The sequence below is a fragment of the Anguilla anguilla genome, chromosome 4, assembly GCF_013347855.1.
Source record: "Anguilla anguilla isolate fAngAng1 chromosome 4, fAngAng1.pri, whole genome shotgun sequence".
Lineage (NCBI taxonomy): Eukaryota > Metazoa > Chordata > Actinopteri > Anguilliformes > Anguillidae > Anguilla > Anguilla anguilla.
The window spans coordinates 59,659,804-59,683,853 of NC_049204.1; the positions used below are offsets into that span (position 1 = coordinate 59,659,804).

A 24,050-nucleotide genomic window follows, 5' to 3' on the forward strand; every position below is an offset into this window, starting at 1 on the left:
AAGACATCAACATGAACCTGTCAACAAGTTAAAAGGGTTTGGTCCGTTAGCTGAACACATGTAGTTAATAGATCTTCTGTTTGCATTTGTTATAAGGGCTGGACTTTGGTTGAAAGTTCGGTGTTCGTAGTTCACCGACTCTAAGTGATCAACCAATGAACTTTAAAACATATTATATGACTGAAGCTGTAACTGTGCATTTGTGAATGTCTCGCAGACGTTGCTGGACAACTGCAAAGTCGGAAAACTGCATGTGCGGAATTATCCAAAATACTATTCAAAAGATGTAGCCTAACACAATGACAGTCTTGTCAAATTTAAATTGTACTGGCCAAGCACTGTATGTAGGCTACTGGCAGGAGACGATCAGTAAACGTTCGCCGGACAACTTTCCAATGAATTATTAAACTAGCGACATTAAGTGAATGGATATCTAGCTAGCTTGCTATATAAATCAGGGAACACAGTTGAAGTTAGTATTCAAAATGGCAACATGTTGCTAACGTCTAATAAAATATGTCTGATACCAGAGTAAATCAATTTACAAAAAATCTTTTTCATGATTTCAAATCTTCATAACTGCGAACATCTGTCAAAACAAAAATGACGCATATTGATATTTGTTATGAAATGTGCGTGTGTGTATACACCAGAGACTGTAAAAAATATGGACAAAGCTACTGTGACGTCACCCATTGCCTCTCCGTGGGTCTGTAAAACACGTTTTGAAGCTCAATGGCGGGCGCGGCCATGTTCTCGATTTGGAGCCAAAACCATAGAGTTAAGCGGTCTTGTGATTTTTACAATGTGATTGACAGTCCGGTGCGGAAAAGCCCATCAACCTGAACGAACGATTGCAGAACGAACTTGAGGCTAGCTGACTGTCTGCCGTTATGTTTTAAAATATATGATCAAATGTTTACGGAGTTTAATTTCCATCCGTGACTGTAGGGCCTACTGTGTCATGTAATCACGTTATATGTATAACATTAATAATACAATTATGTTCAGTTATCTTCAATTTATGTTTCTCGGCAAAACGAATATGCTTAGCTAGCATATCAGCTTGCCAGTGAGCTAGGTAAGCTATCCGTGGTTAGCTCATGCATTAGCAATATGAACTACAGGGGAAGAACATCGACTGCACTGATGGTCAATCAATCAGAGATGTGTAGACTACTGGTGATTTGACTAGGCTAATTTTCATATAACTGTCTGGTAGACCTGCTGTTAACCAAGCAAGTTATCGTCGTAGGTTTTCGCCACAGTCAGCCATTAACTGCTACTACTCCATCGCCGTTTGTGGTGTTTACTTGCGAACGATCGGTCAGCTAGCGTCACCCAGCAAGTCACTTTTTACCGAATAAAAATTAACACTGTCAGCGGTGATTAACAAATCTACCAAGTATTTTAATAACTGATTTACAGGTGTGTAAATATGACAACGCACTTTGAAGAGCAAGTTTTCCACCTGTTGCATAAAGACAAAAATAATGTACATTGAATTTCTAATTATTATTATTTTCTTGCTAGCTTCTAGCTTTGTCACATTCGTGCAGCATAGCCCAGGTAGACATTTACGGAATGTACACGACTGATAAGCCGTCAAACACGTTTGACAGATGGAATATTTGCCGGTTAGGGTTAGCTAGCTAGTCAAATGGCTTGGTAGCAGAAGTTGCGAACTGTTTTAGCATATGCTACTGGACTACCACATATAGCAAATAAGCGTTAGCTGATTACGCTTTCTGCCAACTAATTATTTGGTTAAGTGGGCTAAAGGAAATAGTAAAAATGACTCGGCTACCGCAAAACTTCAGAGGATGATTATTTTATGGTCGTCTTGTGCAGCTGTAAATAGCACACGCTATAATGAAACCACTACAAAATGGGATGCCTGCATTTTCTGACTTCGCCCAGGTGGACCGTGGTCGGAGCCGCAATGTCAAGGCCAAGAGACGCCACCTCCCACCCAGTGACCACAAATTGTACCCCCTACTGTAGCTCAGTCCTCTGCAGTAATCCGGAAGTGACGCAAGCTGTACCTCATTGGTCCAGAACAAATATTGGCACTGTGCCCAAATGACGCAATAAATCATGAAATCGACCTATGGACAGTCATAAGACGAATAAAATACACCTATTATGACTATTTGTTCTTGTGAGAAAAAATTATTGACTTTGTATTTTGATCGCATTTGTACCGTAGACTTACATGGAAACCGGATATGAAAACACCTATACTGGAGCCATCCGTAGTGGCGCTAGTGAGCAACCAGGAACTACAACACCAGGAAATGAGCTTCAAAAACGAAGTCTGGTTTTGGCCGCTTGGTATACACTCACCGGCCACTTTAGGTACACCTGATCAACTGCTCGTTAACGCAAATATCTAATCAGCCAATCACGTGGCAGCAACTCAATGCATTTAGGCATGTATGGTCAAGACGATCTGCTAAAGCTGAAACCAAGCATCAGAATGGGGAAGAAAAGTGATTTAAGTGACTTTGAACGTGGCATGGTTGTTGGTGCCAGACGGGTTAGTTTGAGTAGTTCAGAAACTACTGATCTACAGGGATTTTCACGCACAACCATCTCTAGGGTTTACAGAGAATGGAACGAAAAATAGAAAATATCCAGTGAGCGGCAGTTCTCTGGGCGAAAATGCCTTGTTGATGTCAGAGGTCAGAGGAGAATGGCCAGACTGGTTCGATCTGACAGAAAGGAAACAGTCACTCAAATAACCACTCGTTACAACCGAAGTATGCAGAAGAGCTGTTTTTTACAGTCTCTGAGCTGAACGCACACCACACGTCGAACCTTGAAGCAGATAGTCTACAGGAGCAGAAGACCACACCCGGTACTAGCAAGTACCTAATGAAGTGGCCGGTGAGTGTATGTGTGTGTGTTCATTCACAGGCATGGATGTATGTCTCTGTGTGCACTATGTTGTATTTGGTTGTTATTCTAAGAATCTCCATTGAAATGCATTTAAATCTCAGACACACTAGGTTGTATTAATTGTGATTCAGCTACAAGAGTGAGTCAATGTTGATATGATTGTCTGAGGTCAGGTGGCAGAGGACAGCGATATTGTTCACTGATTTGTGTAGGATGAATGAGGGGTTTCTCGTTATACACTGCTATATTACTGTTGACAAAGTCAGGTGGTCTTAATAGTGTATAATAGTGTCACCATTACATTCAGTCAGTAAGGCACTGTTGCAACTGTTCTTCGGAAGCTGTGGTTATTTTCAGTTTGATTAATTTTTTATGCACACTAAATGCCTTGCACCTGCCCTAGGTGTAAAATAGTATGGCTATATAGATAGAGAGGATATATGTACATAGATATGGATATATAGATAGACAGACAGACAGACAGATATTTTATTGACCTGCATTGGCAAGTTTGGTTGGTTACAGCAACGCAAAACAGTAGAAACTGTATAAACAAGAAATATTTACATGAAATTGAATGAGTAAAAAAAATAAATGAAGTAAAAATGATAATTAAGTAGATATTATTAAACCTATATGGTGCAACAATATGAAAAAAATAAAATATGTTCTGTATGTATAACTTGTTCTTTTCATATCCTGAAAAAAAAATCTAAAGTCAAGCCAAAAGAAAATACATTTTAGGATCATGTCTTTATTTTAGGATTATGAACCTATTTCCAAAACAGAAGGAAAATGTAATTGCTGTTAGTTAGTGGGAATGAGCACACTGCTGACTGTGAGTCATCTTGCACATTCTGGTTCTCTGGGTTATATTACGATTGTCTCTCTCTGTACAGCGTGACCTTGAGTGTGACATCATGTCTTAACAATATTGGCATCATATGTTGTAGCCCTAGTGGGGTGTGGGGCGACAGCTCAGGAGGAAAGAGCGGTTGTCTGGCAGTCGTAGGGTTGCCGGTTCGATCCCCCGCCCTGGGCATGTCGTAGTGTCCCTGAGCAAGACACCTAACCTATTATTGCTCCCTACGAGCTGATTGGTACCTTGCATGGCAGCCTTTCACCGTTGGTGTGTGTGTGAATGGGTGAATGAGAGGCATCAATTGTAAAGCACTTTGGATAAAAGCGCTATATAAAGGCAGTACATTTACCATGCCCTGTGCGTATAATAGTAGGTTGAACATACATTGCCCAAAGCCACTTTGACATAGCAGTATACAGCACACACAAACGTGGGGTTCTAGGTCTCAGGGCTTAATTTCTAGTGTTGCATGGCATAAAGCCTCAGGTAGTGAGAGAGAAATGGGAAGGGTCATTAAAGGCACTTTAACGAAGGGAGGCACTGGTCTTGAATGGAACTGGTGTAAGAGTGGTTCCGATTTGACCTTCCAGGTTTAGCTCTATGCCCTGGACAGGGGAGAAGCTGAATTTTTGGAAGATGAAGACGAAGAAGAGAAAAAGCTCCATCCTAGCCAGCTGCTCCCCTAGGCACACCCTCTTACCTGATGAGAAGCAGCACGTGTTTAGTTAATTAATTAACGGTTACTTGACCAATCTGCAATTTAGTGCATAACATCGTATTACTATTACCTGCTGAGAAGGGCATGAATGCATCATGTTTCACAAACTTTCCATCCGCATCCAAGAAGTGTCCAGGGTTGAAAGTATCTGGTGTCTGCCACACAGACTTGTCAAACATCACTGAGGTCAAGATGGCCAATACCGATGTGCCCTGAAGACACAAAATACTGAGACTGCAGGTTTTTTCAACAAGTGCTATCAACTTTGGATTTTTAGAATTGGAAAGCTGAAATATGCATAGAAGCGTAAAACACAGACTTATTGTTTCCTTCCGTTGTAAGGGTGTTTGTGCTTAGACTGTGGAAATTATTTTGTGAGGTTCCACAGATTTAATGCAGCACAAATTCCTCTCTTAATGTATTGAATTCTGTCCTTTGCTTAGTTGCTTAAATTATTTGACCATTTTATTTGGTTAACAGTTACGAGAAATATCCACATACAAGGGTTTGTACTTTGTGGGCCATTTAGATTTTTGTAAAATTAACTGATTAGAAAAGAATCCTTGCGACAAAGGAATCTTTATACTCCTACATGTGTGCAAGCATGTCAACTGCCTGTTCTGTTTCTTACCTTTGGAAGGAAGTATCCTCCCAGTGTTGTGTCCTTGCTGGCAATCCTGGGCATATTCAGTGGCACAATGTTGCCCATCCTCTGTATTTCATGGATCACAGCATCAGTGTAGGGCATTTTGGCTCTGTCTGCCATGGTGGGCTGCCGTGATTGGCCAATTACTCTGTCAGTCTCAGCCTGGACCTTCTCTATAGTGGGACAAGGCCAGCATGAATTGCCACTTACAGTAAGGGCTTATTCATAAAGTGTTAAGAGCAGGATAATGATAATCACTTCTTATTTAAGTAATAGTAACAGCTGCAAACTGGTTCAGAAATATTGATTTTGAAAATCCAACTGTAAAAAGTTGCTTTTGAATTGCTTTTGACAGATCCGTTGGGAGCCATGCACCTTGTATATCAGGGTATTTCATCATGTAGAGCAAGGCCCAGCGCAGTGTGGTCGAGGAGGTCTCAGTTCCAGCGAGAAACAGGTCCAAAGCACACATGACCAGGTTGAACTCGTCAAAGCCAGCCTCTGGGTCATGTGCATTCTGGCAAGTGAAAGAACAAAAGGTTAATGAGATTTTTTCATTTTTAGTTGCACGTCAATTTCTGTAGCCCAGTGAAATATGATGTGAGATTTATTTTAAATGTGCAGTATGTAAGTTTGGAGAAAAGGGAGGAACAAGCGACCGAGAGCTAGATTTCGGGGAAAAATGTTCCACCTCTTTAAAATCCTGGCAAATACGCCATTGTATGAGGCGGAACTGGTAATTTTGGCAGATTTTTCACTGCCATTTTGTTTTCTAGACCACTAGACTAGCCTGCTACAGCACCATTTCTGTGGTATCTCTGCCTGACAGAGCTGTGAACGCGTAACATGATCGACAGAGAGCTGTCCTGATTGGCTTCCTTGCAGAGAGCTATCCAAAGAAAAGGATTAAACTGATTAAGCCAATTATTGGCTCATCATGGATTTTAGCATCACTAGAAGCTTTGGGTGCTCTGGGACTGAAGTCTCCCATGTGCTATGCTTCGTTCACCAAAAACAGAATCCTGTTTTGTGAAGATACAGGCAGCACGCATGAACATGCCAATTCACAACTGTATCCATGATTATTATGAATATGATTAAAAAAATAAGTGCAACAGCAAGGACGCCATTTACACGTTTTATCTCAGCAAGGAAGGAGTCAATATAGTCTCGTGGGGCAGACGGGTCCCAGTCCTGTTTATGCTTCTCCAGCTCCCCTCTCACAAATGCAGAGAGGTCTTTGTAATGTCTGAAGATTTCATTGTGTGGTCCTGGCAGAAACTTCATCACTGTTGGAAAAGCTTCGTAGAGCTGAAGAGAAAAATAAATATAGTTAGTGCGGATTCATAGCTGTTGTACTGTACACAAAAATGAGTAGCAAATTGTTTTAATCACATTCAAATTTTTTTTAAAATTAGGAATGCGTCAAGTCAGTTAACCCCAGAAATCAATATTGCATCTGAATGAGCCATTAAGTATAACTGTTATTTTTATTTAAATTACAAATATCCACATATTAATAATACATATACTATTATAAACCTTTCAGAGTAAGCTTCTCCTACCTGTCCCCATATGGAACCATCCAGCTGAATTGTTTCAGACAACAACTTCAGGAGCAGTTGGAAATTTTGATCACTATAATCAAACCTGTGTCCAAACACCATGAAGCAGATAATGTTGGAGACTGCATTGTGGAGAAGCAAGTGGGGATCAAAGGGGTTACCTATGAATGAAGAATAAGACAAGGTGAGGCTCTCATTCTTGAAACCTGTATTTCATATTTGGATACAAGGTGCGTAGGGTTTTTGGTTGGACATACTAAGCCTTTTTAAATTACAGCCTTGCATGAGCTGTTGGTTAAGCACTTGTTTGGTACATTTAATTAAGTACATTTCTTCTTAAAAACATAATGCTAATTTAATTGTTTTTCATTAAAGCGGGGGGAACTACAGACAATTGTTACTAGCTTGGTAAGCTTGGAGCATTTGTCACAGTAAGTGGAATAGTAGTATCGTAGTGTATTTTATCTGGAGAGATGAGCACACAGAGTGGATTTGTAAAATACTGAGGGAGATCTGAACCTTTTAAATCCTGACCCTTCTTGACGCTTTACCTCGCTCCCGCTCAATCTCTTCTTGAAGGAATCTGCTCTCCTCACAGATGACGGACTCCAAGGATTTCTTTCCCAATCCAAAGTTTCTCATGGTGGTGAGAGCGAATCTCCTCTGTTTCCTCCACTTGTAGCCATTGCTCATGAAAATGCCTGGGTGGAATGCACATTTTCATTCTGCTTGGGTTTTAATTCTGGTCTGTAAAGAATCACTACTGAACTACTCTGACATTTGAGCAAAAACTGCAACTTTCCTCTCACAAAGCGCACTAATAATTTTAGGAACTAGAAGATAAGACACAGAACTGATTATTGTAGTGAAATAACTATCATGTTTTAGAGCAGTTTAGTTGTTTTCCAAACATCCAAAACAGAATAATGCATTTAAAATAAAATAATAGATTTGTCAGCTCAGTCACTGATTTGATTGTTATATGCAGTGCCCTCCATAACTATTGACACCATTGGGAAAAAGATGAGCTATTGAACCTGTGCAAAAATAAAAGAATTAATCTGATTTTAGCACCCAGTTCCAGATTAGCATTGGATCTTTGATTTTAACTGGGTGTTTTGGTTAGATGAGACCAAAATAGAGGTTTTTGGCCAGGCACACCAGCGATTGGTTAGGCATCGGAAAAAGAATGCTTATGTCGAAAGCAATGGCATACTTAGGTGAAATATGGTATTGAATTTTTGATGTTACAAGTTGTTTTCCATTTTAAAATTTGCAGTTTGAATTTAAGAGGGAAGTCCACACGTGGAGACTGAAGGAATTGAAAGAGTGAAAGATTCTGTATGGAGGAATGGACAAATCTGTTTCTACCAGTATATTCACCTATCTCATTTAACACTTTAAGAAGACGCAGTGGTAAAGTGCAACCAAAAAATTCTTCCCCGAGCAAGTGTATTAGCATGAAAGAATGACATTTTCCTGTTCTTGAGCATACAGTACAGTTCATTACCTGTTTGTTTTGTACAGCCCTTTTGCTGATCTTTAACAATATTGCTGACAATTTGAGAGGGGAATGACCGGTATGATGAAAAGACTTGCCATTTCCAGAATAGAGTCTGTCAGCCATTGGACTCGGAGGTCGATCCACAAAGTTCTCTGCTTGAGTAACCAGTGCTTCCTTCACCATTTTGTACCCTGTCACAAGCACGGTCTTCTCTCTACCCAGGCGGATGCTGAAGATGTTCCCGTAAACCTCAGCCAGCTTTGAAAGTGAGACAAAATTAACAACTCGTCATCACCAGTCAATTAGCTTTGTATGTCTGGTTTTCTGAACGCAGGTGATTTAGCATTGGTGTTGTTAGTGTAGCTGTTCAAATCAATTCAGTTGCACCCATTTCAAAGGGGATATTAACTGCTTTATATTTAAGGACATATCAGTAGGCCTACTACTGTAGAAACTAGCTTGCTAACCAATGATAAAAATTATTAGTAAAAAAATATTAATACTATTCCCAAGGTTTCTGACATAATAGGTAGTGTGACCACAGAGTCAACAATAAACTGCTTAGAAAAGGTTCAAACACAGTTGCCATTTCCCAGAAGACACTAGCTGGGAATAATATTGAAATAATGTTTTTGTACATGCTGTTTTACTTGTGCCCAAAATGTCCATTTTAAAATAATTAAAATTGAAGCTAAATTGTTTTCTAAGTACACGTGTGCACCATAATGAATTTTTTCACTGGCAGCTTGATATATGACAAACAATCACAATTCTAATGGATTCTTCTTACCTTTGTCAGGTAAATGTGTGGTTGTTTGGTGTCAATATGGAAGACATTTCCCACAACAGGCAGGGCCCAGGGTCCAGGGGGAAAGTTGGGGGCTTTTCTGTGTTTCAGAAAGTCAGTGATCAGAAGAACAGCGATGAGGAAGAGTAGAACCCGTTTGATGTCAAGTCCCTCTAGCAAGGAATACAGCAACATGTTGAATAGAAAAGCACTCCAAGGACTGCTGAAAAATCTACCGGTGCTCTCCCTGCTACAATTCCACTCCAGTCCAGTTAATGCTTTACTTTCCTGTTGGGCTTTACTTACAACAGATGCCTTGTATTATGCAACCAATCAGAGCACGTAGTGGTAGCTGAGCTTGCAACCACATCGGCAGTTTCCAGTTTTTCAAGTCTTATTTATGCTTCAGGCGGACTCACGCGAGAATGCACAACATATTACATCTTTACATGTACGATATATTGTAAGAACATCCAGATTGACTTTCTGAACAGACATGGAGTCGCAACTGAATTATATTGTGAGGAAACATTGTGTCTTGTACAGTGAAATTATCTGATTGTTCTCAGCAAGTACTGTAACCACATGAGGATAAAAAAGACAAAAAAACAAAAACAAAGGTTCACTTAATTATTTAAATGTATATTTTATTTGGTGGAGCAGCATGGTGGTGCAGTGGGAAGCACTGTCGCCTCACAGCAAGAAGGTTGTGGGTTTGAATCTCGGCTTGGGCCTTTCTGTGTGGAGTTTGTACATTCTCGCCACGTCAGCATGGGTTTCCTCCCACAGTCCAAAGACATGCATGGAGGCTAATTGGAGACTCTAAATTGCCCATAGATACGAGTGTGTGAGTGAATGGTGTGTGATCCTATCTGTCCAGGGTGTAATCCTGCCTCTCGCCCAATGCATGCTGAGATAGGCTGCAGCACCCCCTGCGACCCTGCCCAGGATAAGTGGGTATAAATAATGGATGGATGGATTTTATTTGGTCATTTCCATTACCTTATCCAGTGTAGCTTACAGGATGTGCATGTAACTTCAATTAGAAATCCCAAAACAATCTCCCCATCTGATTTCAAATGGCAGATCATATTTTATTTCTTTTGCACATTTACAGCAATTTTCAATTTACAGTATGAAAACCAAAAGAATAGCTACCCTTTTTTTTTTTTTAACTTAATCCAAATAACAGGCATCCAACAATACAAGTTTAGTGTAATAGTGCAATTAATACAAACGGTTCACGACGATTATAAGGTGAAGCTCGTTCCTTTTTAGATTTTTAGTTAAGGAAGTGACGCAGTGATTTTTTGACGGCTTTAAGGCATGAAGTCTGTCCGTACTTAAGTCCAGGCTGACCTGTGTGCCATCTGGTGGCGAGATCGTTAATGTCCTGTGGAGACACCTACATAAAATGCTTATCCACAGGCATGCATATTTAACAAGACAGGAAAGCACGCCTTCAGCTAGACTAGGGTTGTGAAGCCCTGAAAGTATAAAAGCCTGCATTGCGCATGTTGTGGGCAAAACATTGGGACTCCAAGTGAATGGTGAATAACAGACTTTTGAGAGCAAAATAAAACTTCCCCGATGGTATTTTGAAACTCGACTAACGATCGTTGAACAGATTTTGAAATTATGTATATTTTCTTATCATTTTCTCGAAACTGGACCCAAACAACCATTGTTTACCAAACTGTTACAAACAATGAAATGTACTTAGTCACTCGCCTAAACACTAGCCGTGACAAGATACACAATTGCGTTTATGCAGGCAGCACACGCCAGGGGCACGTCCGCCTCTATCAAGATAGCGATCAGTACTTGTGGATCACTTGCAGTCTCATTATGTGCATATGTGTTTGCACATATGAGAGGTTAAACATAATTTTGGAGTCAGATAGCTAACCGAGATAAGATCAATTCCGTTCCAGTAGCACCGAGTAAGACTATACTATAGCCTACATACGCTGACACAAACACGCATCCGCGCACACAAGCATAATAATCACATTTTAAAATGCAGCTGTTTTGGCGAATATGATTGAAATTGCTTATTTTGTCCGAACTTCTAAACTTTGAGGTTAAAAGACTATTTCAGTTTTGTCATTGTCTGTTGTGCACTGCTGCTAACAAATACATATTTATACCTGATTCTGTTTGACATGTGGGTGTCACCAAATCAGGTATAAAATGACAGTTGGTTTTTTTTTTTTTTTTAATTTTGAAATCAAAGTAAATAAGCAACCTTTTAAGCAGAATTTAACTGTACATCGGTATTTTCAGTAAGTGATCAGAAAAATTCTGTTGCTAATTATAAAATGTGAGAAAATGTTACTTAAAAGGCAGGTCACAAATCAGATCACACTTCAAGTAATGATTACGTAGATTACAAATTTAAGCTGGTTTGACTTGTAATTACACATTTGAAACTGATAGCTAAGTAGGTTCCACACTCAAAATAATGACTAGGAACTGTTAAAATAAGTTGCCTGCACTAATACGTTTATTTTTGAAGTAAAAAATAAATAAAAAAGTGACTGAATTAGAATTTTGAAGAAAAAAGAACATTCAGAAATACTCTTCAGGGGTTTATGGGTAAGTTTCCCGCCCCATTAATTTTCAGCTTAGCAGCCGCTACTAATTTAACCTGTCCCTGCTTCGTTTTTTATTCAGTTGTTCACAGATCAGATCGTACCTGTACTGTTCTGTCAGTGCTACATAATATCAACCATGACTCTACAACACGCATTGCTGGCGTGGTTTAACATCGGCGACTGCCTGATATTCCTTCTTGTGTTCCTACTTATATCTTATATCTTGAAGAATAAAACTCCACCAAATTTTCCACCAGGGCCCTGGTCAGTGCCGTTTTTAGGTAATGTATTCTTCGGTTTAGACTTCAGGACCATTGATAAGGTAAGAGACATAAATATATATATATATATGTTTAAAAATCCATATACATTTTGTGCAGTACAAGCAAAGTACTAACATTGATTTTGTATTGAACATTTATAGCTTGCTGAAGAGTATGGCAGTGTCTTCAGTCTGAGGAAGGGCAGTGAGAAGATTGTTGTTGTATCAGGCTATAAAATGGTGAAGGAGGCTTTGGTTACGCAGGGAGAACACCTGGCTGACCGCCCCGTAATTCCTCTTTTTCATGAAGTTTTTAAAGGGCTTGGTAAGTAACCGGAGTTTGTTCGGAAACTTGTAACCAGAAAGTTACTTCGTTAGATTCTGGTGATTTATTTAGAAAGGCAACATTATCATTGCTGACATACATTTTGTTTTTACCAATAAGTAGTATATAAAATGTAAGTTACACTATTTCAGTTGTCCTGTATAGGGGCTTCTGCAAAGGAAATAAGTGTTTCAGATTGTTAAGTATGCACACATTTGTTTATGGTCAGAAGTACAATAGCTACTGAACACTAATGTATGCTCTTTTTTTGTCTTAATGCTTTTTTTAACAGTACTCGAGAAATGAATTAATGTAGTGGTATTCACATTGTACAGACTCATCCCATTGCTTCTAACAGGTTTATTTGCCAATGGAATCAACAAAATGGGATGCTGTTTCAATAGATAGTAATCACTAGGCGTGTGTGCATGATTGTGTCTGTGGGGGTGATAGGTAGCAGTGTCTCCTTTCGGAATCTGCTGTCTTTTTTTTTGATCAAGGTATAATTCTAAGCAATGGACCCATGTGGAAGAACCAGAGGAGGTTTGCAAATATCCACTTGAAACATTTTGGAGAAGGCAAAAAAGCCCTGGTGACTTGCATTCTCGGGGAGTGCCACTGGCTCTGCCAGGCTGTGAAAGAGGAACAGGGTAACTGCCGCACTGAAAATGCTTGGGCTTTTTTCAGTTCTGTTCATTTTGTATCACGCTTTTCTTCAATAATTACTTCTTTTGACTTGGTTGGGGATTTGCCATTTTGTTTGGAAAACCATTTTGGTTTTCATTCTGCTTAATATATTGGTGTTATAGTCATTATATTATTATTATTACCATTTTATTGTATTATTATTTGCAGTGAAAATGAACTAAGCCTTTGGTCTCTCATATTATGTTAATTACTCATGCAGGGAATTTATAACATTTCTTTGTACTGTTTTATCATAGGAATCAGCTCTATGGGTTTTACTCTCCATATTAGCTTCTCTACAAGAATTACATTTGTTTTGTTCTTTTGACCTTAGGGAGACCCTTTGACCCCCAGTTCATAATGAACAATGCAGTTGCCAATGTCATCTGTTCTGTGATGTTTGGACATCGTTTTGACTACAGTGACACGCGCTTCCAGACTCTCCTGCGCTTGGACGCAGAAGCCATTTTCTTATTCGGAACTGCACGTGCTCAGGTTGGTACAGTAAAGTCTTGTCGGTTTTTGTTTGCCCAAACTCAGCAGGTAAAACTTGAGGTTATGGAACTCGTGAACTGCTGTGAATGAGCTATGATCCTTGACTGTACTTTCACATTTAATCACTTTGCCTGAACCTGGACCTGAACGTCAACATGGCATTGGGGGGCGACGTAGCTCGGTAGGTAAGAGCGGTTGTCTGGCAGTCGGAGGGTTGCCGGTTTGATCCCCCGCCCTGGGCGTGTCGAAGTGTCCCTGAGCAAGACACCTAAACCTCTAATTGCTCCCAACAAGCTGATTGGTACCTTGCATGGCAGCCTTACACCATTGGTGTGTGAGTGTGTGTGTGAATGGGTGAATAAGAGGCATCAATTGTAAAGCGCTTTGGATAAAAGTGCTATATAAATGCAGTCCATTTACCATTTACCATTTGCATTGTGTAGTAACATCAAACAGCCAACAGATGTAACTTTGGTGCTGTTGTTTTTCCTTTTCAGCTTTACGATGTCTTTCCTGGACTTATGAAGTACTTGCCAGGACCCCACCAAACCATTTTTTCACACTACGCTAAAATCATTGCTTTCCTGAAAGAAGAGATAGAGAATCACAAGAAAGACTGGGATCCCTCTGATCCTCGAGACTACATCGACGCCTACTTGGGAGAGATTGAGGCGGTAAGGTGAAATCACTACAGTATAATAGTCCAACCTGCAAAGTTAGATCTTGTTATCATGCAAGTCCTTCCAGTAGAACCACACTGGGTGTTTGTCACGGTCATCTCCTGAATGTGTTGCATGTGCGTCCAAACCTGTGTAGATATATGCAGGGTTTTTAAACAAATTTGTGTAACTAAATCAGGTCAGTTTTTTTTTTTTCTTCTGAGACCTCCCTTTTTGAAAACTTCCAATCTCTTAGAAAAAAGATGACGTTGAAGCCGGCTTCAATACTGAGACCTTGGCCTTCTGCACTCTGGACATGTTTGAGGCTGGGACAGAGACAGCTGCCACTACACTGCGGTGGGGGTTTGTCTTCATGATGAAGTACCCGGAGATTCAGAGTAGGTGTTTGTAGATCTTTTAATTTGTGCATGTTCCTGAGCTCTGGAATTGGAATTGGGATATTTAAATATTGTGAGTTTTTGAGAATTTACTAGTCATTTTAAACCTAGCAAGTGCTAAAATTGTGAGCAAATTACCGACCGAAACAATGACAATTAAACTTTCAGAAAGAACTGACCCCTTTTCAACATGGCTGCAGTTTCAGCTGTGTGTGAAAAAGCAATGTACAGCATGGAACTGGTGTGAAGATCTTTTTAAATTAAATGACATTTCCACCTGTTCATGGAGATCATTGAATGAATCATAATTATCCAGGTCTTAAAATCAGGTAATGTACTTTTGCTTTCACATCTAAACTATGTGTTGTATTTTCTTGACACTTTATATCTGTCCAGTGATTGCACTGAAAGTTATGGTACAGGCTGAGAACATTGTACTAGCAAGAAACATCTTCAGGGTACACTGGACAAATACTGTATGTCTCTGATAGATTGTACTGTGAGCTTTCACTGTGACATCACTGTTTTTCACTGCTTGCTCTCACAGAGAAGGTCCATGCCGAGATTGACAGAGTAATTGGCCAATCACGGCAGCCCACCATGGCAGACAGAGCCAACATGCCCTACACTGATGCTGTGATCCATGAGATTCAGAGGATGAGCAATATTGTGCCGCTGGGTTTCCCTAAAATGACCAGTAAAGATACAATGTTAGGGGGACATTTTATACCAAAGGTGAATGAAAGAAAATACTGAAAACATAAAGAATTAGTTCTGCAAACTATGAACACATTTCACACCAGTTGGTGGAATACATCTCTGGCTCCATCAATATTTTCACCGATACATTTTTATCCAGAAAATCTAATATTTTTATGTATATTAAATGTATTTTAATGTATTTTTTATCATAGAATTTGGAGATGAAACCAAAATCTTGTGTTCATGGTTTTATCTTGGGATCTTGTTGTTTTGTTATTTTCTAAAATTGTAAAAGGGCGTGTCTATAGACACAGAAGGAGGTACATCTGGTGAAGTGAAATGTATACAGAGTATTCCAGAGGTGAATTCGCATTTATCAGTTTGCACTCAATTTCAGTGAAGCTTTTGCTCATGCGAATTTAACTCTTAAATACAATAATATTACTTGATACGCAATCTGTTAAATATATGAACTGATGCACTAGAAGAAAAAAAAAACTTGGTTGCAACAACAAAAAAGAGACAGAAAATATTGTCACATTGGAAAAGAATAAAAAACAAGCAAATGAAAGGTTCACAGAAGGGAGGGGAAAGAAAAAAAAGTGTTGTCAGGTGAGTGTGTGAACCAAGCCCCCCCCCCAAAATAGTTAACGCCCATAGAAATTGTACAGTCCTTTCCCCTTTTCACACATGACACACAGGAATACCTGTAATATCAACTGTACCTACCTGGTCAGCATGGAGGACACCTTAGCAGCCACCAGCCCCCCCCCCCCCCCCCCCCACCCCCCATATTTTTAGAAGAAGTTGATGTGCTGCGAGCCTGTTTCTCGTTGCTCCTCTGCGCAGGGCACGACCGTGGTCACCAGTCTCTCCTCTGTGCTGAATGATAAAAACGAGTGGGAGACTCCGGGTACCTTCAATCCTGGGCACTTTCTGGATTCTCAGGGCAAGTTTCAGAGAAGGAAAGCATTCCTTCCTTTCTCAGCAGGTAAATAGTAGTATTTAATTTCTTCATTTAACCTGTAGGCATGTTTTATTTTTATTTCTGAATGTATACGCTGTCTTACTTTTCTCCCATGCTCTTTTGTAATGATTTTTTTTTTTTTGGTATTTATCACCATTATTCCTCTTAATTACTGTAAATACAGTAGAAACTCAAAGTTATGGACAGACCTGTCAAATGAATGGAGCATGTAAGCAGAAGAAACTTTTATATAAATATGTATTATAAAGCTCTATATTAGCTTTATTATAAAAAATAAAGCTAATATAAAGTATTCAAATTCTTTTTACAAAATTTTACATTCAAGGTTATGAGCATTTCCGAATTCTGTATGATCTCCATTCTCAAGTATTTGTATTCTTTAGAGAAAATGGTTATGGAGTTACACAGTATGGTCATCATCAGCTTGCTCTGTGATGTATTTTCATGTAAGATTTATGCCAAATTTAAACCATGATTTGTAACTAAATAAGGATTACATATCTCTCTGTTTTGTTCCTTGCTGCCACATAATCTTCAGGCACGAGGGTGTGTCTGGGGGAGCAGCTGGCTCAGATGGAGCTGTTCCTCTTCTTCACCTCTCTCCTCCAGAGGTTCACCATCGCTCCTCCCCCCGGAGTGGAGCCTAGCCTGGAGGGTCAGCTTGGTTTCACATACTCTCCAGGGTCTTTCCTTATGTGTGCCTTGGACCGCTAACCCTCGACACAGCAGCAGTGGCTAAGGGGAAAATTGCACGCATTGTTCAGAACCTATAGAAAAATCATGACGACAATGTTAGGTGCAGGCTACATTCATTCATCGCTAAAGTTCTATTCTTATGCTCTTTTTTCACCCAATCACAATAGGCCAAAATATATTGCATGTAATATATTATAGTACTATATATTGTAATATATAGGTTACTTTAAAACATGGTGAATAAAACAATAGTAGAATTTAACTGGGGCCAACGGTGGAGGACTGCAGCATAGATGTGAGGAAAGAACCAGGATACAGACAACCGAATCAGTACAGTAGTTTTCAACAAAAATGTACTGTAGGCTTAGAAAAAAAATAGCACAGTTGTACACATTACAGATAGTATTAAGTGATATTGTACATAACTCAAACATTGTCACTAAGTTTCAGTTTTACATTTCATTAAAAAAATTTTATAATCTAGTATTCTAATCTTATACCTACTATTTTTCAGATTTATTTGTTTCAATAAACTGACTTCATGGACTGTGAAGTAAGAACATATCAGAATGTTGAAGGAATAAAAAAAGGAATAAAATTTTTATGCATTGCCGGTACTGTCTCTCCTTTGTTTATACTAATACATGGCATCAGGAGGGTATGTTAAGATACAGTGCTGTGAAAAAGTATTTGCCCCCTTCCTGAATTCCTTTTGTTGCATATTTGTCACACTCATTGGTTTGGAGATATTTTGACAAAATGTAATATTAGACAAAGCTAGGGAAGCTGAGTAAACAGTTTCAAATGTATTACTTCATTTATTTAATGAAAAAAGTTATCAAACCCATATCACCCATGTGAAAAAGTTATTAAGGTAAATTTAAGGTAAGTAATTGAGTAATTAAGGGGGCAACTGCTTTCTCACATGGGTGATGGGTGTTTGATAACTTTTTTCATTAAATAAATGAAATAATATTTTGTAAAAATTTTATGCAATATTGAGTTACCCATTGTCTAATATTACATTTTGTGTAAAAATCAGAAACTATTCAGTGTGACGAATATGCAACAAAAGGAAATCGGAAAGGGGCACATACTTTTTCACTTCATTGTTTTCTACACATCTTTGCACTTAAAACCGGTTCAGTTCAGTCAATGAAAGAGTGCCTGTGGTAACACTGAACAGGCAATAATGTGAACATTCTTGGTAGATCTTTTGACACTTACCTTAACTACTATACATTAATATTTAACAAAAAGTTCACTCCAGTCCAAACTGAACTCTACTAACTTGATCTGTACAGTATTTGGCATAACGTTAATAAATAGCTTCAAGGCAAAAAGAATTGTGTACTTACTAAAGTTTTTCATTAATCATTCACAACAAGTGATTCACCAAGGAATACTCATATTCACATTCTCACCAAGTTTTCATCTATACTTAATTGGAATTGGTAAATTCATCAAATGTACCATCAGTGCCAAGAATAACTAACCACTTTAAGCACGTATAATAGTCATTATATATAATTAAAGTAAATTTAATAGACATAATTATGTAATGATGCACATGTGTTGTTTTAATTGTAGATTCCATGTCTACATTGGGTTGTCATGCAATATATGCCTTAATACTGTATAGATACACATGGTGGCCTATAATGACATGTACCAATTCTTATGATACATTTCCAAAGATTATGGTATATAAGGTCAAATTCTAGTCCCTAAAGTTCTAGTCACTAAAATATATTTTGTAGCAGAACTCATAGTACACAATTATGCACATTGGTGTCATGCTTTTGAACATTTTATGTGAGCTGCACACCACTCATAATGCAATTTGACTATTGTGATGTGTTATAATTTCATCACAAACCCATTTAAGTAAAGTTTTGATTGCTTTATGTATTTTATTATAAATGTGTTTGTAATACATTATGGGCATAGTTTGCATAGGAAGTGAGGCTGTTTTAATATGTTATCAGACAGAGAGTAGGCTGCTGCACTGAGCAGATTGGGTCATCCAAGGCAAGCGCGTTACCTAATCCCCAAACCTGCCAGCATAGCTCTGCACTGTTTCTCTAAGGGGTGGTACGCCCAGGTTTAATGAGAAAACAATGTAAGGAAACAAAGGTCATTCATAATCCTTTCCGGATTCTATTCCAACAGCAACAAATGCTTGCACGATTTAAAGGGGAAGTGCGCCTGCTTTTGTTTGACTTCACAAATCTAAATACGAATCACACAGCTGCCGTTATGAAAGTACAGCTCTCTTCCTTAAATTCAATAATATTGAAAACTATTGAAAACATCCTTTTCACCCCAGGTACTATGTAACGGCAAAGCCAACTGTGTCTCAGGGCAGGTGACCGAGGATTTTGTTCACTCTGAACTAGGAGACCGTGCAATTCCTCTCTGATCTGATTTATTTTACTTTTTGCCGACACATCTTCACAGTACAAATCCCCTTTACCCTAGTTTATAGAGTGCAACAACCTTTTTCCTGAACTTTTTTTTTTATCCCAGCAGGGCAGCAAGATTTCAAAAGAACGTTTGATTCCAACTTGATTTTTAAAATTTGTTTCATTTCTCAAAGCTGCTTAATGCACAAACAGAACTGAAGCTTAGCCACATTAACAGTAAATGAACCCCCACAGAAGCACAGTTTAGTTCAGAACCTCTCTCTCAGCACTGAAAACCCCATCTACCATGATTGTATACACATTGCTGGCATGGCTGGATATTAAGGGCTGCCTGCTAACTTGCTTTGTGATCCTACTTGTGGCCGATATTATCAGGAATAAGAACCCACCAAATTTCCCGCCAGGACCATGGCCCCTGCCTTTTTTGGGAAATGTTTTTACTGGTGTTGACTATAAGACCATGGACAAGGTAAGGTTTAAAGATACTTTACATTTTTTTATTCTTCAGCATACAATTAATGTAAAACGTCCAGAGTCGTCGGGCATTGTTGATTAAACTAATGTACTGAGTCATTTGGTTTACGCCAACATGTGAATCTAAGTTTTGTGAATTTAGCCTGCATGTGGATGTCACAGTATGCTGTAGCATGTCTCCAGGGGAGTGGATTCTGATGAACTCTTTTGCTTTTTTTAAACAAAAAATAATAATGTCAAATAGCTTGCTGAGGAGTATGGCAGTGTCTTCAGTCTGAGGAGGGGCAGTGAGAAGACGGTGTTTGTGTCAGGCTTCAGGACGGTGAAGGAGGCTTTGGTGAATCAGGGACAGAGTTTCACTGACCGTCCTGTGAGTCCTCTGTTTGATGAAATCTACAAAGGCCACGGTAAGTGCACATAAGCCATCATTAAAATAAAAAGAAGACCACTTTGTGTGCGAGCTCTGATCCGTCTAGTTTGCACAACAAATGCTATATGCACAAGCTCCATCTACACCAGTGGTGTCAAACTCGTGCCATGGAGGGCCGTGTGTATGCAGGTTTTCATTCCAGCCTCAAATCTTGATTATATAATTAGTTAAATTATTTGCTGAATTAGGGATGCAGGTTTGTGCACAATGGTGACCCGACGTCTATGGTGACCCGCATTGTCTAAATAAAAATTTTCTTATATTCTGTGCTTCAATGCAGTTAAACGCATATGGCTGAATGAGTAATTGGACTCAATTAAGGCAGCACTAATTGGTTGGAATGAAAACCTGCATACACACGGCCCTCCATGGCAACGAGTTTGACACCACTGATCTACACTATTTAGTGCAAACCACGCCCCGTAGGTGTGCCGCACGTTCTGAATCGGGGTTACCATAAGCCGTTCTCACCTGCTTCCAATTACGTACCCGGTGTCATCAGGCCACCAGTTTCGAATTCAGTAATGAATACAAACAATTTAGCACGTGCTTTTGCAACGCGGTCCCCCTCTTGTCAGTGTGAGCTGGTCGTTTTGGCTGCCTCGCTAATGCCCGTTTGCTTACGGTCAAGGTTTGTCTTTTACCAACGGATACGTGTGGCACAAGCAGAAGCAGTTCGCCCTGGCCCACTTAAAGAACTTCGGAGAAGGCAGGAAGACATTGGAGTTCCACATTCTGAAGGAGTGCGACTTCCTCAGCGAGGTCATCAGAGAAGAGCAGGGTAACTGCCTGTGGAGTACAGGAGGTGCTGGAGAAACAGTGCCGTTTTTGCATTTTGCCACAATCACATGTTATTTAATATGAAGGTTAAATATAAATGTAATTTGCTAAATGTACCGCAGATTCCTTTCACATTTCAAATGCAGTCACCTCCTCTAACTTGGTTAATAATGCAGAATAATGCACACGGTAGCATTTAGAATGTCTTTACACATTTGCTATTTCAAGTTTAATGATTGATTCTAAAAGGGCCCGTCTCATAATTTAATGCAGTCTAAAGTGAACAGCCCTTATCTGGATCCACAGGAGGACCATTCGACCCCCATGAAAAATTGAACAATGCTGTCGCCAATATCATTGGGGTTCTGGTGTTTGGTCGTCGCTTTGAATATGGGGACATACGCTTCCAGAAGCTTCTACGCATGAGCGCTGAATCTGTCTCCTTAACTGGCTCAGCTGGTGCCCAGGTATTATTTACTCAATGTGGTACTATGTAAAAAATAAAATAAAAAATAAAACACCTTAGCTGAATGAACACAATAATTATGTGTCACAACATTTACTCATCTAATGAGCGTAAATGTGATGCTGTCTGTGAAATTCTTTCAGTTTTATTTTTTTACTGAGAATAAAGACCATACGGCACTCTATAAAAGCCTTTAAAAGTCCCAAGTTTTTACGTCAAAATTTTACCGTCTTTCAGCTTTATGATTCCTACCCAAGGCTCCTTAAATATTTTCCTGGTGTTCACCAAACCATCATCTCAAATTATGGAAAACTTGCAAATTTCTTGAGAGAAGAGATTGACAAGCACGTAGAGGACTGGGATCCATCTAACCCTCGTGATTATATTGACTGCTACTTAATGGAGATAGAAAAGGTAAGGCCACACACACAGTGGATGCCATCATATTTCTGTTTGATGCTCAGTAAATTATCAGGATTTTAGCATGTTAGCGAATATCTGTGGCAGATAAATAGCTTGCAGAAAATCATTTTAGCAGCCTTCAGCTTGAGCAGACCTTTAGGTTACGCAGCAATCTCCAGCTCAGCATAACATCCAGGGCTGATACACACTGAACGCACATTTTGTTAGGATTCTCATTGGAAGTTGTCTTAAATCTTAGTTTCACCCAGTGTTCAAAAAAGTGGAATTTTCACTACTTCTTGTAATGCACAGAAGCGCTGTCTTCCGTTGTATAGCAGAGAAGCTCAAGAACTATTTTTATATTGAACCATTGTGTATCTCCCAGAGGAAGAATGACACAGAGGCTGGATTCAATAAGGAGAATTTGGTATTCTGCACTGTGGACTTGTTTGAAGGAGGAACAGAGACTACAACCAATACTATGCGCTGGGCCCTTCTCTTTATGATGAAGTACATGAATGTACAGAGTAGGTGACCATATCATCATGTTGGATATATTACCCTAACTAGTATAACACCTAAACATCTATACCTACTTAATAATTACCTCCTCGGTATATATTAATGTGAAACAATTAATACAGGCCAGTGATAAATCTTTTTTAAATATTATGTTTTCTATTATTTACTTAATTGTTCAGTTTTTCAGTGGGAAAAAGTTTCAGCTTCAATTTGATCTCACAGAGAAGGTCCAGGCTGAGATTGACAGAGTAATTGGCCAATCACGGCAGCCCACCCTGGCAGACAGAGGTGACATGCCCTACACTGATGCTGTGATCCATGAGATACAGAGGATGGGCAACATTGTGCCCCTGAATATGGCCAGGATTGCCAGCAAGGACACAACACTGGGAGGATGCTGTCTACCTAAGGTGGGACAAATCTATCTTGATTGTTCAAGAGATAATGACACAAATGTTAGTCTTAAAAATCATCCACATGAATTACATTACATTACATTACATTACAGGCATTTGGCAGACGCTCTTATCCAGAGCGACGTACAACAATTATGTTGTATTGAATAGTTTAGCAGCAATTATTTTAGACTGTTGAATTATGTTGTATTGAATAGTTTAGCAGCAATTATTTTAGACTGTTGAAAATACCAGATGTAATTTTTACCAATGTAGAACCATGCAGCAGTACTTTTTAACTAAAGGAATGAATGCAAGAATGTAACGGCATGGTGAGTAATGGTTGAAAAGGAGAGTTTGTCATGTACTTCAAGACAGAAGGCTGACCCTACAGTGCGGGTGGGAATTACGTCATTAAATGAATACTACTTACTGGGACTTTGCAATCCAAGAAGCATGTATCATTGTTATTTCCTGGCGTGCAGGGTACAGTCGTGGTCACTAATCTGTCCTCTGTGCTGAATGACAAAAACGAGTGGGAGACACCGGACACCTTCAATCCGGGTCATTTTCTGGATTCTCATGGCCGGTTTCGGAGAAGAGAGGCGTTCTTTCCCTTTTCAGCTGGTGGGTCTCCGTCTTTCCGTTCTCACGTTTGCCATTCACTCCATCGTCTGGTTGTTTTGACATTACATTACATTGCAGGCATTTAGCAGATGATAGAGCGACTTGCACAACGTTTTACATAGAATTTACCGAAGCATTTTGAGGCCATTCTCATTGTGTGTACACTCTAATAATGGCAAGCCAAGGAGAAATAATTTAGCCCATTATCACACTTCCTGGTAAAAACCTGAAACCATGTTTTTCATCGTCAGGTAAGAGGGTGTGTCCAGGGGAGCATTTGGCTCGGACGGAACTGTTCCTGATCTTCACGTACCTTCTCCAGCAATTCACCTTCTGCCCTCCCCCCGGCGTGGAGCTGAGTCTGGAGAGTCAGCTTGGGTTCACGCAGTCCCCAAAGCCTTTCCAGATCTGCGTCTCCAATCGCTGATTTCTCAACAAGCAACCATTAGCGGTCGGGCTAGTCATACTGTATGTACAGTGACTGAAACAGGACCAGAAGTGAAAAATGTGCTTTAGTTCAAATGTAAACATGCACATAAGATGCCACAACATTTGACAGGGAGTGTACTAGAAATGTTGGAGATTTTACAGTAAAACATATGTAAACAAATGAGAGAAATTCTGATGTGTTTTTCCTTTGCTTTGAGTGTAATTGTATGTTTTTAAAGTACATTGGAAAACATTGATTTCAAATTGTGTATATGGACAACATGATTTGTATTCAGACATAATTTTG

The 24,050-nt window shown here is 39.3% G+C and overlaps 2 protein-coding genes and 1 long non-coding RNA gene across 10 annotated transcripts; 2 read left to right on the forward strand and 1 right to left on the reverse strand.

Annotated features, from left to right (window-relative positions):
* Window positions 1-2,838: 2,838 nt before the first annotated feature.
* Window positions 2,839-8,292, forward strand: LOC118224806. 2 transcript variants are annotated; one of them, XR_004764699.1, is made up of 5 exons: window positions 2,851-2,889; window positions 5,483-5,666; window positions 6,677-6,876; window positions 7,272-7,338; window positions 7,972-8,292. It is a non-coding gene; the product is annotated as an uncharacterized LOC118224806 (long non-coding RNA). The 2 variants fall into 2 exon arrangements; XR_004764700.1 differs by lacking the exon at window positions 5,483-5,666 and having other exon boundaries at window positions 2,839-2,889.
* LOC118224801 (cytochrome P450 2J2-like) lies at window positions 3,636-9,203 on the reverse strand. The gene is made up of 9 exons (XM_035412528.1): window positions 8,987-9,203; window positions 8,292-8,454; window positions 7,244-7,393; window positions 6,693-6,853; window positions 6,262-6,438; window positions 5,503-5,644; window positions 5,113-5,300; window positions 4,552-4,693; window positions 3,636-4,463 (listed from the first exon to the last, which is right to left on the reverse strand). Exons 1-9 carry the CDS (start codon window positions 9,176-9,178, stop codon window positions 4,288-4,290), a joined length of 1,491 nt encoding a protein of 496 aa, XP_035268419.1. The 5' UTR covers window positions 9,179-9,203; the 3' UTR covers window positions 3,636-4,287.
* A 2,000-nt stretch (window positions 9,204-11,203) lies between these two features.
* LOC118224795 (cytochrome P450 2J2-like) lies at window positions 11,204-24,045 on the forward strand. 7 transcript variants are annotated; one of them, XM_035412514.1, is made up of 9 exons: window positions 11,215-11,902; window positions 19,937-20,099; window positions 20,754-20,927; window positions 21,209-21,369; window positions 21,606-21,782; window positions 22,156-22,297; window positions 22,515-22,702; window positions 23,173-23,314; window positions 23,566-24,045. In XM_035412514.1, the coding sequence occupies exons 1-9, from the start codon at window positions 11,717-11,719 to the stop codon at window positions 23,739-23,741; spliced, it is 1,509 nt and encodes a 502-aa protein (XP_035268405.1). In that variant the 5' UTR covers window positions 11,215-11,716; the 3' UTR covers window positions 23,742-24,045. The 7 variants fall into 7 exon arrangements, with proteins under 7 accessions (XP_035268410.1, XP_035268411.1, XP_035268405.1 ...); XM_035412517.1 differs by having other exon boundaries at window positions 11,217-11,902; window positions 20,754-20,903; XM_035412516.1 differs by lacking the exons at window positions 19,937-20,099; window positions 20,754-20,927; window positions 21,209-21,369; ... (3 more) ...; window positions 23,173-23,314; window positions 23,566-24,045 and adding exons at window positions 12,005-12,167; window positions 12,668-12,817; window positions 13,189-13,349; ... (3 more) ...; window positions 15,958-16,099; window positions 16,635-17,404 and having other exon boundaries at window positions 11,556-11,902.
* Window positions 24,046-24,050: the final 5 nt, after the last annotated feature.

What these genes read in the sequence shown, in the direction of transcription:
- LOC118224801 (XM_035412528.1), bottom strand. Translation starts at nt 9,178, where the DNA reads ATGTTGCTGTATTCCTTGCTAGAGGGACTTGACATCAAACGGGTTCTA. An exon ending in CACACATTTACCTGACAAAG is followed by an intron (nt 8,455 to 8,986) that starts GTAAGAAGAATC and finishes TCACTTTCAAAG; the next exon opens with CTGGCTGAGGTTTACGGGAA. An exon ending in TCCTTGCTGAGATAAAACGT is followed by an intron (nt 5,645 to 6,261) that starts GTAAATGGCGTC and finishes TTCACTTGCCAG; the next exon opens with AATGCACATGACCCAGAGGC.
- LOC118224795 (XM_035412514.1), top strand. Translation starts at nt 11,717, where the DNA reads ATGACTCTACAACACGCATTGCTGGCGTGGTTTAACATCGGCGACTGC. An exon ending in TGAAATCTACAAAGGCCACG is followed by an intron (nt 20,100 to 20,753) that starts GTAAGTGCACAT and finishes CTTACGGTCAAG; the next exon opens with GTTTGTCTTTTACCAACGGA. An exon ending in GAAGTACATGAATGTACAGA is followed by an intron (nt 22,298 to 22,514) that starts GTAGGTGACCAT and finishes TTGATCTCACAG; the next exon opens with AGAAGGTCCAGGCTGAGATT.